The 11,580-nt window shown below is 39.3% G+C and overlaps 2 protein-coding genes across 4 annotated transcripts; both read right to left on the reverse strand.

Moving 5' to 3' along the window:
* Positions 1-376: 376 nt before the first annotated feature.
* On the reverse strand, positions 377-6,026 carry LOC123957941 (X-linked inhibitor of apoptosis). Of its 3 annotated transcripts, none has more exons than XM_046031072.1 (8): positions 5,870-6,026; positions 3,775-4,057; positions 3,114-3,684; positions 2,877-2,976; positions 2,687-2,765; positions 1,593-1,632; positions 1,331-1,426; positions 377-1,211 (listed from the first exon to the last, which is right to left on the reverse strand). In XM_046031072.1, exons 2-8 carry the CDS (start codon positions 4,003-4,005, stop codon positions 1,018-1,020), a joined length of 1,311 nt encoding a protein of 436 aa, XP_045887028.1. In that variant the 5' UTR covers positions 4,006-4,057; positions 5,870-6,026; the 3' UTR covers positions 377-1,017. The 3 variants fall into 3 exon arrangements, with proteins under 3 accessions (XP_045887028.1, XP_045887027.1, XP_045887026.1); XM_046031071.1 differs by lacking the exon at positions 5,870-6,026 and adding an exon at positions 5,185-5,249 and having other exon boundaries at positions 1,602-1,632; XM_046031070.1 differs by lacking the exon at positions 5,870-6,026 and adding an exon at positions 5,185-5,249.
* A 660-nt stretch (positions 6,027-6,686) lies between these two features.
* psmd10 (proteasome 26S subunit, non-ATPase 10) lies at positions 6,687-11,079 on the reverse strand. Its single transcript, XM_046031078.1, has 5 exons — positions 10,861-11,079; positions 10,661-10,759; positions 9,199-9,345; positions 8,011-8,177; positions 6,687-7,179 (listed from the first exon to the last, which is right to left on the reverse strand). The coding sequence occupies exons 1-5, from the start codon at positions 10,972-10,974 to the stop codon at positions 7,026-7,028; spliced, it is 681 nt and encodes a 226-aa protein (XP_045887034.1). The 5' UTR covers positions 10,975-11,079; the 3' UTR covers positions 6,687-7,025.
* Positions 11,080-11,580: the final 501 nt, after the last annotated feature.

Consider the following 11,580-nt stretch of genomic DNA (forward strand, 5'->3'; position numbering starts at 1 on the left):
TACACCCTATATCTACCTACCTACCTACTAACCAACCACCATACATATGCAGAGTATTAATCTAGATGTTGCAAGTCTGCAAGTTGCTCCTGTAAACCTTAAATTAAATACATTTTGGGTTATGCATCTACAAGAGCTCTTTTCAAAAATCCCAATCCAAATTCAACCAACGAGAGTGTTTCTTACCGATAACATTTATATAGTCTGTGTTAACTGGAGTAACTAATAAGGAAATTTCAGGATACTCACTATACAAACCTTTCTAAGTGGGTGACAAGGTTGAGTTGGTGTCATGTAAACATCAAATCCAACTAGTTGTAGTTAAAAAAGTGTAAAATGCAATAGTTATCAAAGAAAAACATTTGGACATTTCAGGTCCAATTATTAAAATTTATTCACTCTTGAGGACACAACAGACTGCATGATGGAATGGTAAAATAATATCACACCACACCGATTAATTTCAGGTCAAAAACTAGTTGTCAATTATAGAACAAAGTCAACTAAGGATTTAATGATCTACCTTTACACATTTCTATACAGAGCAGTATACATTGAGAAAACCGTCTACAACAGTAAGTACCCCAGACAAAACAGAGGATATGTATGAAACTAACAGATTTTACATCTTAGGTGCAGTTTAATTGAATTTTGGTAAATGTCCATAATAAAAACAACAAAACGAGACATGAGTACATTAACCTAGATAAAGGCACCTCTGGCAAGGAACAGTGTTAAAATGAGAATTGTCTTTTAGTGTGTATTTTAGCTTCAGCACCTATTAAAAGCCTAGAAAATCAAAGTCAGCCATTTACAATATTATCTCATCTCAATATCAACAGCCATTTACCGTCTCAGTGATTGTGAAAATAGTTTTCTGTGACATTTACTAATTTTACTTTCATAAAGACAACATGGTCTGTATATATATTTTACAGGCTATCTACAATGTTAAAATATAATATTATAAAGATAGCAAGAAAGCAGCATTGACGTTTAGTGAGAGTCTTGATTATCTCAAGCAATGTAGGTCTTGATCTTCTGTTTTATGGCTCCACAGCAGATTGGACACTTGATGAGAGACTCTGAACACTCCTTACAAGAGACCAGATGACCACATGGAATGAAGACAATACAAATATCTCTGTCCATGCATATTTTGCACTGTTTCTCCATTTGCAGCTTCCGTAATTTCTCCAGTGGGTCCTCATCTGGAAGAGGGGGGGGGGGGGGAGAGGTGGGTGAGTCACTGCTGCTTAGGCTTTGGTAAGTTTTATGTAGTCAATAACAGTGTTTGTTTAAGCTATGAACCTTATTCAGAATACAGTACCTTGCTCCTGTGTCTTTGCAGCGTCACTCTCTGGTATGTGACAATCCTCTAGACCTATCTTTATGGCCTTCTGAGCAACGACAGACTGCAGCAACTCTGAACACAAAGAGGAAACATCAGTGTACAAAACATGTTTTACTCAGTCATGTTATTTTAATTTCTTAATGATAAAATATATTTGTATGTCTCGTCATTTTCTTCAGGTACAGGAGATTCTTAAATGCTCAAAGAAAAGAGTAGTCAAATAAAAATTAATATTTACCATTCTTACCTCCTGAAAATCCATTCTGATGACTTGAAGTCTGAAAACAAACATAGTAAGATAACATAATAAGTTATTTTCAAGATAATGCATGTAAAACCATGAAATCATTACACATAACACCTTTGATTGCTAGTTGTTCCAGACAGCCAAATGATGCGGCTCTGTCCAGAGAACAACTAACATTACGGTACTGAATATTTTCATTTAAACATCGGAAGCATGCATTCTTTATCCAATTTGTCCAGCCGAAAAACAAAATTCCCATGTGCCTAAGAACCTTGTGCATCACTGCAGTTAAAAAGGTTCACATTTTTCCAAGTCTGTGTTAAAACTGCATTTTCGTGCCCATCTGTACATGGAGTTCTTGGTGGTTGTAACTTTCTCTGGTCCATAATGGCTGCAAAGAGGTCCCCTCTTAAAGAGATTAAATGATTGGGGACCAAATCAGTCCCTTTTCTGTGTAAAAATACACTGAAAAGTTCAAATCTCTTTCAGTTACTTCTTTCTTTTTTAGTACAAAAACCCTCATCTGTGCTCCAACGGGTAGCGTTTGCTCACTGTGCCACTGCAGAGGGATAGTATCACAAAGAGGGAATGTGGTGCTAAAAAGACTAATTTCTGAAGATATCTGGAGTACTTGATCCAAGAAAATAGTATGGAAGATCAGAATCAGCCTATGTTGACATGCACAGCTGGTCAGTAATAAGATTTCTCACCAATCCACTACCATCTTCTTTAACAAGGACTGGTATCATTCCAGCTTAAGCTCTTATGTGTCAAAGGTTTACCAAGAGTTTAGTCATAGAAAGTGACTTACTTTTCTCAGTTTTATACTTAATATCAGATTGAAATATTTTGGAGACAATGTAGTACCACTATGAGTACACATGCTGCTGTCACATCAGTACTTTTGCACTGGGTCTTTATCATGCACATGTAGAAACATGTAAACCCAAGGTTTGAAACCAGGTTAAGCATATCAGTGGCCAGGAAATCCCGTGACTTGTTTACACAAGGTTAAAAGAAAAAAGCCTTGGCAAAGTCAACAATAACCCGAAAACTTAAGTGCATATAAAAGAAAGAATGCATACAGCTCCATTTCCTCGTGGGCCTTGTAGCTGGATGCTGCTGACAAATTCTTGTCCTTTTTCTGCTAACAGGAAGCTGCAACTGTTGAAAAAACCGACACATAATTCTTTTAAAACAAATGACATGTCTATCTCTCAATTTCTCAATATATCTATATCTATATTTAGATCTAGATAGATAGATGGGTCTTACCCGGGGTAGTATTTGGCATGTTCCTCCCATGGGTCTTCCTCAGGCTGCCAGCTTTTCAAACCTCCACCACAGCGGAAACACAACACTTGGTCGCCGTTCCCTGCAAGGACACACACAATTTAATAGCTATGATCAAATACCTCAGCTAATGTTGAATCACTCAAAGTTTGAAATATTGCTCAATGTTTCTTTATTCCCAAGACTATGTACCATCTTAATCAGGTATCTGTGCTCTACCTTGGCTGTAGAAACCAGCTCTGGCAAGCCTCTCATGGTCTACAGGGTGCTGGACACCTGCAAAGCTACCAAGCCTCTCCTCAAAATTTCTCATATCATAAGAGCTTGCATCTCGTCTACTGCCACACATCTCCACCTCCTCCTCTACACCCCCGTGGAAGGGGATGTTGCCCACATCGTGGCCTAGGATGAAGAAGCAGTAGGGGAAATGTTTGGCATGTTCTCCCCAGGCAGTGTCCCCTGCTTCCCAACCACCCAGCATGCCATTACAGCAGAAGCACTGCACCCGGTCGCTCTCCCCCGTATAGTAGAGGCCGGCTTGGGCCAGATCTCGGGGTCTCACAGGAGCAGTAGAGGGCCAGGATGAGAAGGTCTGAAGCCGGGCCTCCTCATTCCTCATGTGAGGAGCCATTGGGTAGGTGGACTCGTCAACCACCTCTCCTGTTCTCAAACGATATTCCATGTCCTCTGCTTCTTCATTGTAGGTGGAACCGTTAATCAGCGTGGTATTAGAACGCGGGATACAACTGGTGCGATGGGTGCAGCTAAGAAACCTGCATGAAGGGGAAACCTGTAACAGGGAAAGTATGATTTATCCATTTTGAATAGAATGGAAATGAAAAAGTTAATCACATTTGTTTTCCATTGTTATTATGCTTACCTCCTTATGCCTCTCTACAGGTGCGTCTCCCATGCACCAGTTTTCCACAGTCTTCTGGCAGCTGAAACAGCGGACACGATCGGCCTGGCCAGTGAAGTAGAAGCCGGCCCGGGCCAATCTTTCTGCTGACATCTGCTGGGCCAGGCTGGAACCACGGAATGATTCCAGGCGACTGTTCATCAGGGAAAAGTCCTCTGGGTAATCAGTCTCCAAATCGATGGGATCAAACATGATAGAACAAGGACGGGAACTGCTGAGTGGATCAATTTGATGAACAGAATGTCTGCAGACAAAACAGGAAGAAAAACTATGCTGTAGGTATTAGATGTATACGGTATACATTTTGAAGTTCAGCAAATGTCGAATAATTTCAGAGAAATCACTTCTTGCTACACAAGTGAGTAGACTTTACATTTATTAATTTAGCTGACGCTTTTATCCAAAGCGACTTACAATTGCTATACATGTCGCACACCTCTGGAGCAACTAGGGGTTAAGTGTCTTGCTCATGGACACAATGGTGGATGTCTCACAGTGGGAATCGAACCCAGTTCTCACACACCAAAGGCAAGCATCTTATCTATGCGCCATCACCACCCCACCACTGCACATTTAACATAGGAAATAAGAAAAGTTGCTAACAGCCTAGAAGACAATTAATTTTGATTTCAAAGGGTCAAAAATCTGTCGGTTTAAAATCCTCACAATTCAGTGATTTCTGAATGGATTTCTGTGTCTGGAGCCAGAAAGCTGAACACCACATGTAGGAGCTGTGCCTTTAAGAGAAGCAGCCATACTTATCACAAGGAGGCACTGGATGTTCCATGTGAGGGATGGGCACTGGAGACACAGGATTGTCTACAGGCTCAGTACACAACAAAGCAATACCACTGCAAAGGGTGCATGCCTTCGCAGCCCAAGAACACACACTATGCCAAAGGACAACAATAATAACTCCACCCTAAAGGTGTTATGGGATAGTTGGGCATACACTGATAATCAAATAGTTGAAGGCAGGAGTATGATATGTAGGACACGGGATTAAAACAATCAGTATTATGGAGATGTGGTGTAATATTTTAGTAAGCAAAGGTACTATTAACAAGTGAAAGTGTGTTGCAACACATCATAGCAAGCACTCCTCACCCCTGCTTTTAGCCTATACATACTTTAACAGTGGGTGAAACTTAAATTTCTTCCTCATTGCATTGCTGTTACGTTGCCTAAGGTTGAAGTGGAAGATATGTATTAGTTTGGAGGCTACAAAACAAGCAAACCAAACGTAACTAAACATCTAAAAGCAATATCCCACCTTGATTTATAAGACTTCTGTTGTAACCACAACATATCAGCAGTGATTAAGCAACGTCGTATTGATCTACTGCTGTCTTTAGGGCGGTATTTACTTACTTATTGATGGAAGCAGCCTGTGATCTTTGAACTGCGTTACGTGTGGGCATTCTTTCAAGAAAACAATCAGCAGAGCACGAGCAACATTTAGGTATAGATGAATATAGTACAATAACAGAAGCGAACACCTGAATTTGTAAAGCTAACTTACTCGCTGCGTCGGAGTCAGACAAAACTGTTCGGGACTAAGGTGGAAGTGCATAGCGTCAGCCATGTGATAGCAAGTCATAACTCCCCTATCCACCCACTATATTCACTATTTCAGTTACTAATGGTTAGGTTGTAACACCATGCCCCGAAAACTCCAGAAAAGTCCTACAGCTTCTGTTAAAACAATAGCGACACAACAGCCCCATAGTGCTACGTAAAGGCCGATTAAAGCAAACAGACTGCCGCTCGCATCTGACAGCTGACACCTCGCCAACTACATACACACAATATTAACTCGGTGGTTAACTTAGACGGATAAAGCAATATGAGCTAAAGGTAATCAGTATGGCGTAGACGGTCAATGTGGACGTTCACCAGTGCTTTTGAGCTGCGATGGTAACGTTAGTTTAGTTAAACAGCAATGCGAAGATGTAATCTAACGCTAGCTAGAAACGTTAGGTAGCTAGCGTTACGTTAGTTATTCTACACATTAGCTCAAAAAGTTAATTAGTTGATGGAAAACCTCAATAATTACCTTTTTATAACCTTAACGCCAGCTCGTGTGTCTCTAACGTCTGTCAGTCTCTTGTGTGAACACCGCCTACAGCAAAATCCAATGATTAAAGAGGGCTGTTTCTTTTAAATGGCCTCGCTCTCAGGAAGTAAAGGCAACGGGGTTGCGCACCTTGTTTTGCGCATCCCAGCTGACCGCTGTTGTGACGTCAGGAACGTTAGGAGAAATTTCGTGGTTTTAATTTTTTCCAACGAAACCCAACGTCTAACAGTTTACAGACTACTTTATATACTGTAACGTCTATCAATAACACACAGGATGCGCATGTACTGCTTATATTACTCGAGTGCATTTAGTTGTGCCCTGATCTACGTAACGTTAGCCTACCGTATACTTATACGTACGTATACGTATTTTAACTTCTTTATACTGCTACTGTTCCACTAACTTAGCTTCCAAGAGAAATATTGTACTTTTTACTCCACCACACATTTCTATGACAGGTATACTGTGAAAAAAACTTAAGCCCAACGAGCTACTAAAATGTGATGCATAACTTAAGTTATGCAATAATTAAGCCACCAAATACAGTATAAATGGGCTAGAACCAGAACCAGCTCCTATTCAGCACTGCATTAAAATGGCTACACTAACAACATACCAAATACAGAACATGGGAGAGAGCTAATGGGTCAAGCTATGAATAAAATAAATTTGGTGTCCACTGTATGAAGGGCAACTATTTCATTAATTAAAAGGCAGCAATATGTCAAAGGACAGCAAACATTTGCTGGATCTAATGCTTGCATGTGCAACAAGAAATCCTACGCATGCTTTATTAATGGGCTGAAAGATCATTTTTATTCAGTAAATTCTGCAACAATTCAAACTTTATAAAATATAGGCTGCAGTGTTGGATCAACTGCATTTTGTGCAGGCAAGAATGTTTATGAGCAGACCTCCGAGGTCTGAGCAGTTTCACTGCCCCACCTGAGGAGCAGGATGCTGTACAGTCTAACTTTTCTCCCTGGCACGGTCTCATCTTCCACCTGGAACACATCTGAATGTGTCACAACAGGCCACTCAGGGAGGATCAACTGGAATGAGAATTCTCACTATGTAACATGGCGATGGTGGGGATTCAAACTGGAACGTGACCTGTAGGTCTGTAAACACATCATCCCTCCACAATCCGACGAAGTAAGTTGCCCAGACTGCCCTTGGCTATCTGAAGGGGGGTCTTCTCCTCCTTGTTCTCAATGTAGATGCTGGCCCCATGTTCCACCAGCAACTTGGCTGCTTCTACACGTTCCTCATCACACGCCAGGTGGCTGGTAAAAAAAAACATCCATGTAGAATTGTAAATACAAAAATGCTTTTAACATTTTCAATTTTGTAAGCACCACATACTAATCCATTCACCTCACTTATATTAGGGTGGAGGTAAAATCTAAAAAAAGAAACTAAAATTCAAAGCAAATGCAACCAAACCTAGCTGGATGGCTTTTTAATTTAGGTGAACTGACCCTTTAAGGTTACAGAACTGTGCAAATGTTTTGTGGAATGTGTGGAAGAATTGATGCTGTTTGAAGGCAAAGGGTGGTCACACCAAATATTGATTTGATTTAGATTTTTCTTCTGTTCACTCACTTTGCATTGTGTTAATTGATAAATATAACCTATTACTAACTGCCCTTCATTGTCAAAGAGGAGACATATACATTGGCTTACTTTTATTTACAAGTCTCCCCTTGGTATGCTCCCTTCTTTGCACTTATGTCACACAACACCAGTTCCTTTAATCTGGTGACTTGTATTTGTCGTCTGTACCTAGCTACTCTACTCCCTCCATCTGGAATACATCACAGACTTAGTTGCAACTGAGAAATCTGATTTCCTTTGATGAATTTAAACATCGACTTGGAACTAGAATCTTTAAGTTGTTGTCAAATAACTAATTTCTTTAAACCTATGTTCAAATTGTACATTTAAGTGGTCTTAAAGTTTAACTGTTTATTCTTTACAGTATTTTCCCCACCTAAACGAGTACTCTGTATTTGCTCATTTCAGCCTACATTATTAATTTCCTTCTTATTCTATTCTAACTGTGTTTGTATTGACAGCCACAATGTTGCATTAGACAACTACTTATTCACACATACAGTGGTGTGTTGCCCTGTGAGTCCTGGATGTTAGTTGAGGCACTCTGTTTGAGAAGCAGCTGGATGAGGCGGTAGTTGCCCTTAGCAGACGCTCTGTGAAGGGGAGTAGACTCCAACTTGTCTGAGACATTGGGGTCTGCTCCGTTTTCTAACAACAGCAGGGCAATCTATAAAAAGAAAGCGGTATTACTCACAAGAGACCTATTTTTAAATTATGTGATTTCCCATTTACGAGAAAGACATGTTTTCAGATCCTGTCCTGTTGGTTTCGAACTGGCAGGCCACAGTTCATTTGGGAAACTCCATGTAAAAGTTATAAAACCCTATGTCACTGATCATCTGGAATAAAACTGAATTTCCAATAATTCATAACAGAAGCCATCTCATTGCACCTTCATATAGAGCAGACCGTGTAGAATGTCAGTGTTTGATTTCAGCAAACTTTCCTCATGTATGCCAAAAACACACTTTGACATCTGATAATATATAAAATACAAACAATTGAAAAAAATCCTTAACTTGCATAGTATTTTTAACTCCTTTTACCTCAGTATAACAAAGTAATGGTAAGTTTGGAAATATGTTGTTTCACACACCAGTGAATGGTTAGGGACAAACATCTTTTATTTAAGACTTAAGGTATGTTTGTCCACTTTCTGTGTGGATTTTACAGTTAAAGCATATCATGCTTATAAATGTGATATCATCATCATTAAATCATCGATTTAGTTTGGATCCAAATAAATAAAGGGGGAAAAAAAAGTATGTGTGTTTTTCCTAATAAAATAGCTTCTGGTTCAGAACAACTGATTTTGAGATAGTGATGTTCCCAAATATTAAAAGCAGTGTCCTATTAAAGAATTAAAAGTACCAAGATGATCTCATCAAGTGTCTTAATTTAATACAGTCCAAACCCCAAAGAAATTTAATTCAATATAATGTCAAGAAAAAACAGCTAATTTTTAATTTTGGATTTTTACTTGTATGACAATATGACTTACTGATGAATTGATTATCAAACAACTTTCTGTGGATTGATTATTTTTAAACTTCACTTCAGCAGCAAAATATGACTAAATATATTTAGAAATAAATAGATTATTGGAAATATCACACTATTGTAATTAAAATATAATTTCCATTACATGTATTTAGCTACTTGAAAGACATTAAAGAAAAATACCTTACCTCATATCTGTCTTTAGAGGCGGCATAGTGCAGAGGGGTGCATCCATTTTGATTAACTGAATTCAGCTGAGCTCCTTTGGATATCAGAGATTTCACTATTTCCTCTCTGCCTGCAGATGCTGCAATGTGAAGAGGGGTCCACAAAGCCTGGGAAGGAACACAGCACATGTAGTCATTTCACAAACAAGGTGAACCAGATTGAGATTACTCAATACTGTGTCTGCTTACATTCTGGATCATGAGACTGATAATATTTTTTATTAAAACACTGAAATAGTCTACAAAATAAAAATTAAATGTTTACATTAATAAACAAACTTTTGTAGTTTGGGTCGTTATCTAACTGTCATCCCTTCACGACCTTAGAAGATGAAAATACTGCATCACACCTTATTTTACACATTTAAAAAATTTAAATCCACCTGGCTAGAATAAAACTGACTGGGAGCAAGTCCAGATTTATAGTACTGCTGGACAAAAGTGAAGTCGAAATGGACTAAGGACAAACATGGCGATGTCAGTCTAGTTGATACCCTGACCGTGTTAAAAGTGGATTAACCATTGTTGGATGTATGTCACCGACACAACTGGAGAAGACATGGTGGGGGGGGGACTCAGTTATAAGGCTACAGATTGTGATGTTTACACTTAATAGACGAGTTCCAGTAAAAGGTTTTGTTGTGGATTTAAATAATGTAACAGTTGTTGTTGATAGTCGTAGAAAAAGGTGTGCAACAAGTTCTGTGTTGCATTTCAAATCTGTAGGAAGTATTCTTGGATCTTTAGTTCCCAAACCCATTCAGTGCAAATACTGAAAATTGAGTAGGTGTACTAAGTGGGATGTGTGGTATGCGTGGAGATGAGAAGTGCATCAGCAGAACCTGTGGTAAAGAACCCAAGCGTAATCAGTGTGGGAGGAGTCATGAAACATGGCAAGCAGACTGCCCACAGAGGAAAAAAAAAATAAAAAAAAATGATGTCAAGAGGATCAGGTCCAAAAGAAGGGTAAGCCATGAGGAAGTAGGTAGTCAAGATTCAAGAAGTAAGGGAGAACAAATCAGTGATGAAGATTGTGTAAGGACATGATAAAGTTCTTAGCATTTAACTGGCCATGGTGATTAACTGTGCTGCCGAGGCAGAAAGGAAATCTGAGAGAACTGATATAGTTGTTTATGCTAAGAAAGTTTTTGGATAACTACTGGAGAGGAAGTGCATTTGAGACAAGCTTTCAGGCCGTCTCAGAGCCCAGACTGAGGAGGCCAAGTTTTATTAGAGAATGGGATATGGTGGGGAAGAACCTGCATTTTATTTACTTAGCATTTTTTATAAATTAGATTAACGTTAGATATGAGAACTGACTCTTCTTTAAATCCAGAAAACGGCGGTAATGCCACATTTTGGATGCAAACCCCCTCTAAAACCCAACGAATAAGAGGAAGATCCATTAAAAGGCCAAACGTACATCATCTGGCAGATTCACTTCGACTCCCAGGTCAAGCAGAAACTCCACAATGTTGGTATGGCCAGCAGAACAAGCCCAATGCAAGGCGGTCCTACAGTCCTGAAATTACAGAAAGTCGTTGGTGAAAACGTCCCTTGACACTTGTCATTATTTCAGTATATAACGTTACAGGCTAACAACAACATGCGTACATAACTTACCTGGTCGGTTTTGCAGGCAAGCGTTTTATCTGACAGAATGCACTCTTTTAATTTCTCAAACTGCCCCGTGTAAGCAAAATTACAGACCTCCACGTTTGATACAGAACCCTCCATTGTTAAATATGCTTTAATTGGCAAGCAAAACGTATGGTGTGTATGCTCAGGAGCTCTTTCGTTTCAGATTTGAAGCAGAGGAGCAATGACTCAGGAAATTATGAACTCTATTTCCGCACGGGTGATTGTTCCCCTTCAAATTAAAATACTTCTTCTTCTTCAGTGTTTATTGGCGGTTGGCAAACTAGCTTAGAGGTGCATTACCACCACCAACTGGACTGGAATGTGGAATGAATGAACGAACATATGAATAACCAATAGTGACTGAAGAAGGTGATTTCCCTTGACAATTTTTTACAATGAAGTGGCACATGTTTGACTGTTTCTGGTGTGCATTTTCCCGATTGGGTGCTTGTCAATAATATGGTTGAGACCTGAATGACCAAGGTGATGATATTTTCTTCCCTTTGTTTTCAGCACCAACATGTTTTCCAATATTCCTGCCATATACTGATTGTGTCCTAAAATCTTAGCATCATCTTTGCATTAATGGATGTTGTAGGACCTGCATAGGCCTAATTAAGAGTGTTTGTTTGGCCAGTATGTTGAAGTCTACACTTGGCATGGGAATTACCCAGGGCGAAATTGATAAAATTGAAACTGTGG

Source organism: Micropterus dolomieu, linkage group LG19, assembly GCF_021292245.1.
Source record: "Micropterus dolomieu isolate WLL.071019.BEF.003 ecotype Adirondacks linkage group LG19, ASM2129224v1, whole genome shotgun sequence".
Lineage (NCBI taxonomy): Eukaryota > Metazoa > Chordata > Actinopteri > Centrarchiformes > Centrarchidae > Micropterus > Micropterus dolomieu.